At 45.7% G+C, this 6,000-nt stretch overlaps 1 protein-coding gene across 1 annotated transcript in view; it reads right to left on the bottom strand.

The window, feature by feature from the left end:
- Positions 1–295: 295 nt before the first annotated feature.
- Positions 296–6,000, bottom strand: part of OLFML2B (olfactomedin like 2B) — a 195,913-nt gene continuing 190,208 nt past the window's right edge. The window contains exon 8 of the mRNA XM_068251777.1: positions 296–1,041. Coding sequence (XP_068107878.1) covers positions 440–1,041 — 602 coding nt within the window. The 3' untranslated portion in view covers positions 296–439. The remainder of the gene's footprint in view (positions 1,042–6,000) is intronic.

Below are 6,000 nucleotides of genomic sequence, written 5' to 3'. Positions count from 1 at the left end.
CAATTTGCGGTGTGATTCCAATTCAATACAACGTGAGTCACATCGCAATCGCCCTAAAGCACTGCATGCGACACGTTTGTGATTTAGGCAAATCGTGAACGCTGCAGTGAGCATGATCCCATAGGGATACATTAGCAGCAGCGCTTTGGTGATCGCCAGCGACCAGCAAAGCGCTGAGAAGCACCCCAGTGTGAAGCAGCCCTCAGAGCGATGCTACAGTCAATGAGGAGTAGTGTCTTCTTCATGTGTATTCAGCTTTATCATATAGCAAAGAGATTGGATTTTTTGTCCAGCAATCTTGAATTTATAAAGACTAAAGAATAGTAGCTAAATAATAAATGTGATATAGAGAAGCATAAATGTGTTCAGATGCCTAAAAGAAATCTCCAACTGCTCAGAACAAACCATCGGAAATGCCCATTTTCTTCAATGGAGAAGGTCAGTATGCGAATATGACATTATAGGTGACCTGATGGCCATTGTCCCAGGCATACAGGAGACGGTCTTTGGGGTTATAATCTATCTGAGTGGTATATGAATATTTGTTCTCAAACAGCAGCCTTGGGACGAGCTGAGTGTTTGTATGAGTGTCGAAGGCATAAGATATGTTGGCGGTTTTCTTGTTGTTACTGTCCACGGCGTAGAGAACTCCACAGATGACAAAGCAATTACTGAAGGCCTCTTTCCTCAGGCCTGTCCTCCATGTTGTCTCCTTCTGGGTGGACAGGTCTGCAGCATTGAGTCTGCTCAGCACAATCACTTCCTGCTGGAAGCCATCCTCATCTATGGCTGGGTATATTACCCACAATCCATTCTCATCGATAGCAAAGTCTATATCTGAGTGTCCCCTCCACCTCCAGGGCGTGGCCTCCTCATAGACCACGTCGTGGAGCATGGCCCAGGCCGCCACGTACCGCTGCTTCATATCATACTTGATGATGTTGCGGGTAAATGCTCTGTTGTAATAAAAAGATCCATTATAAATGACATGACCGGTTCCAATCCAGCTGTATGTCAGTTTGTAGGAATTACTCCAGCGACCTGAAGACAAAAAGAGGGAAAAAGCTCAACAACTGTCTTACAAAACAAACACTAAAGTACAAATGTCTCTGTATAAATAAGTAAAGCAAATGAGTTCCCAGCAACCACCTCTCTGAAGAACCAGCAACCCTGACTCCAGAATCTGAATGTGTGTAGCAATATTGTCTTTATTGTCCCACCTATAGGAACTATACAATACAATACAATACAATAACATTTCTATAGCGCTTTTCTCCCATAGGACTCAAAGCGCTTAGGCTCTCTCAGATTCAGTAATTAGTAGGATGAAGTATTCACACAACAAAAGTTATATTTCTGCAAATGCCAGACTGAACAGGTGGGTTTTCAGTCTGGATTTAAACACGTCCAGGGATGGAGCTGTCCTGATCTGTTGAGGTAACATCCCCAGCCCATGCCCCCTCAATAGTACTGTGATGTAAACATGCTGTAAAGTGGTTGATTGTTGTACAAGAAGACCTTTGTAGCAGTGGCGTAGCAATAAGTATAGCAGCCATAGCGCTGCTATAGGGCCCTACGCCACAGGGGGCCCGTCCGTACATCAGAACTTTTTTTTTCAACTTTTTTTTTTTAAATTTAGGTCCGGTCCGGTCTGGGCCCCCGCCACCCCCCTCCTCCCCCCGATAATTTTACAACTGCGGGCCCCCCCGGCCCCCCTCCTCTGATAAGGTGGCTGGTGAGGAGGGGGACTACTTGGCGACGCAATGATACTCCTGGCGGCCGGGCCCGACAGTTACTCTATAGTTCCGGCTTCCGGGCCCGGCCAGCCAGAGAGGAGGGATGTCACTGACGTGCGTGTGTGCGAGGGAGGGAGCGGACAGTGCGGCGCCTGCCTAGTAGTGTGTTGCGCTGCGCTGCGCTGCTGACCTGTGCCTGTCTGGACTGGAGGCCGGAGCGGAGAGGAGCCTATGAGAGCGGAGCGACCCGACCCGACCCCACACAATCTGCCAGCCATTTGTAAGTAATTAATGTGCCAGCCTGTCTAGTGCTGCTGGCTGCTGTGGAGGGTGGATGGGGGCTGGGGAACGTCCTAGACTTGATGGCTGCTGTGTGGACGGAGGTGGGTGGGGGTTGGGGAATGGCCTGGCCGGGGGACTTGATGGCTGCTGTGGATGGAGGTGGGTGGGTGGGCCCCCCTGGCTACATATACTGGCACATATACCCCTGGCTACATGTACTGGGCACATATACCCCTGGCTACATATACTGGGCACATATACCCCTGGCTACATATACTGGGGACATATACCCCTGGCTACATATACTGGGGACATATACCCCCCCTGACTACATATACTGGGCACATATACCCCCTGGCTACATATACTGGGCACATATGCCAGCCCTGACTACATATACTGGGCATATATACCTCTGGCTACATATGCTGGGCACATATACCCCCCTGGCTACATATACTGGACACATATACCCCCCCTGACTACATATACTGGGCACATATATCCCCCCTGACTACATATACTGGGCATATATACCTCTGGCTACATATACTGGGCACATATACCCCTGGCTACATATACTGGGCACATATACCCCCCCTGACTACATATACTGGGCACATATACCCCCCGACTACATATACTGGGCACAAATTCCCCCTGGCTACATATACTGGGCACATATACCTCTGGCTACATATACTGGGCACATATATCCCTGGCTACATATACTAGGGACACTGGCTGTTTGTCATTATGTGCATTTACTGGTGAAAAGCTGTCTCTTATTATGTGCATTTACTGGTGAAAAGCTGTCTCTCATTATGTGCATTTACTGGTGAAAAGCTGTCTCTTATTATGTGCATTTACTGGTGAAAAGCAGTCTCTTATTATGTGCATTTACTGGGGAAAGGCTGTCTTTCATTACGAGCATTTACTGGTGAAACGCTGTCTCTTATGTGCATTTAATGGGGAAACGCTGTCTCTCATTACGTGCATTTACTGAGGAAACGCTGTCTGTCATTATGTACATTTACTTCATTTTTTTTTAATGTAAGTACATTAGCTAGTATAACTACATTAGTTAGCCCACCCACATGACATCATGGCCACGCCCATTGAAAATTTTTTTTCCTCAAACATGTTGCCCCCTACCCATTTTTGACTGCCCCCTCATATGTGCCGGTCTAGAACAGGCCCTGTACCCCTGCCTACATATACTGGGCACATATACCCCTGGCTACCTGTTCTGGGGACATCTCTCCCCCTGGCTACCTGTTCTGGGGACATCTCTCCCCCTGGCTACCTGTTCTGGGGACATCTCTCCCCCTGGCTACCTGTTCTGGGGACATCTATACCCCCGGCCACCTATTCTGGGGACACCTATTGACCTGGCTACTTATACTGTACTTACAGGGGTGTGGGAATGTTGGGGTGGAGGGTCCTGGAGGAATGTTTGGGTGGGAGGTTCGAAGTCCGTGGGGTTGAACGGTCATGTGGGGAGGGGGGGGGGGGGCATAAAAAAATGTTGCTATGGGGCCCAGTCATTTATAGCTACGCCCCTGCTTTGTAGCATATATAATTTGTATTTAACTTAACTTTTTTATTCTGCAGCTTCTACCAGTGCACTGGCTGTGAAGATTAGAAGATTGTGTATTTTGACCTGTGATGTGTAAGGGAGGTGTATTGTGTTGTTAAAGTGTTACGGGTTGAAGCTACAGTGAAATCTTTGATAATTTCATCTGAGTCAGTGTCTGGTGGATTCCTCTCAGCCGGAGCCCAGTGCTAACGGATAAATCAGGTTACACATGTAACTGCCTGTTGGCAGCAACGCACGTGCATGCAGGCCCGCAACACCCTCCCACGGCAGAGTACTAATAGGCGAATGAGAACATATGTTCCCAAAGCCGATGGAAGTGCCTGTAGGGAATAAGATGCCTGTGGTCCTTTACAAAGTGGAAGTAAAAATACATTTTTACAGTACTTCAGTACAAAGGATAGTGTGGGGACATCTAGTGGCCAAAAAGTAAGAACACACCTACATATATTCAAGTACAATAAAAAAAATCCTCCATTAATTTCAACCCCTTAGTTTCCCCTCCCCTATATTTACCCAAATGAAACATTTGTTAACAACAACAAAAAAGTGACACCTTTTAAAAAAAAATTAAAAAAATCCATAAATTGTTACCTTATTTTTTGAAAATATTTAAGTCATAAGGGCATATCACTATTATTTTTGCAAATTAAGGCTTGTAATTAGTGATATAATATAAAGAGATTTAAAACGGAAAAAAGATACCTTTACTTTCAGATAAAATATTATCGCCATACATTGCACCAGGAACATAATTTAAATGTTGTAATAACCGGAACAAACGGGTAAATAAAACAAGTGGGTTTTACCTACTGTAGCACACTTTATTTTAGAACTGAACTAGCTGAAAACTGAAAAATGATTTTTTTTTCTTAACCCCCTTGGCGGTATGAAAAATACCGCCAGGGGGCAGCGCAGCAGTTTTTTTTAAGTTTTTTTTTTAAAATCATGTAGCGAGCCCAGGGCTCGCTACATGATAGCCGCTGCTCAGCGGCATCCCCCCAGCCCCGCCGATCGCCTCCGGCGATAGGCGATCAGGAAATCCCGTTCAAAGAACGGGATTTCCTGGAGGGCTTCCCCCGTCGCCATGGCGACGGGGCGGGACGTCATTGGGAGACCCGATCCACCCCTTGGCGCTGCCTGGCACTGATTGGCCAGGCAGCGCAGGGGTCTGGGGGGAGGGGGGGCGCGCGCCGCACCGGATAACGGCGATCGGGCGCACGGCGGCGGCGATCAGGGTGCTGGCGCAGCTAGCAAAGTGCTAGCTGCGTCCAGCAAAAAAAAAATTATTTAAATTGGCCCAGCAGGGCCTGAGCGGCACCCTCCGGCGGCTTACCCCGTGTCACACACGGGGTTACCGCTAAGGAGGTTAATATGCCCTTTAAAACTCATAGGATAAAATAATTTTTAGCACAAAGTATTGCCCAAAGAAAGCCTAATTTGTGGTAAAAAACAAAAAACAAAATAAAGATCATTTTGCTGTGATAAGTAGTGATAAAGTTATTGGTGAATGAATAGGAGGAGCGTGATGTGTGAAAATTGCTCTGGTTTTTAAGGGGAAGTAACCTGTTGTGGTGAAGTGGTTAAATACTAATACTGAGGAGAAATGATGTGCTGCAGAAGATGTCAGTGCTATATAAATACATAATAATAATATGGTAGGACATTAGACTATGACTATGGTAGGATTAGAGTGTGAGCTCCTCTGAGGACAGTCAATGACATGACTATGTACTCTGTAATGTGCTGCAGGAGATATCAGTGCTATATAAATACATAATAATAATATGGTAGGACATTAGGCTATGACTATGGTAGGATTAGAGTGTGAGCTCCTCTGAGGACAGTCAGTGACATGACTATGTACTCTGTAAAGTGCTGCAGGAGATGTCAGTGCTATATAAATACATAATAATAATATGGTAGGACATTAGACTATGACTATGGTAGGATTAGATTGTGAGCTCCTCTGAGGACAGTCAGTCACATGACTATGTACTCTGTAATGTGCTGCAGAAGATGTCAGTGCTATATAAATATATAATAATAATATGGTAGGACATTAGACTATGACTATGGTAGGATTAGAGTGTGAGCTCCTCTGGGGACAGTCAGTGACATGACTATGTACTCTGTAATGTGCTGCAGGAGATGTCTGTGCTATATAAATACATAATAATAATATGGTAGGACATTAGACTATGACTATGGTAGGATTAGAGTGTGAGCTCCTCTGAGGACAGTCAGTGACATGACTATGTACTCTGTAATGTGCTGCAGAAGATGTCAGTGCTATATAAATACATAATAATAATATGGTAGGACATTAGACTATGACTATGGTAGGATTAGAGTGTGAGCTCCTCTGAGGACAGTCAGTGACAT

The sequence above is a fragment of the Hyperolius riggenbachi genome, chromosome 9, assembly GCF_040937935.1.
Source record: "Hyperolius riggenbachi isolate aHypRig1 chromosome 9, aHypRig1.pri, whole genome shotgun sequence".
Lineage (NCBI taxonomy): Eukaryota > Metazoa > Chordata > Amphibia > Anura > Hyperoliidae > Hyperolius > Hyperolius riggenbachi.
The sequence above is the reverse complement of the archived record's forward strand: the minus strand, read 5'-3'. Positions and strand labels throughout refer to the sequence as shown.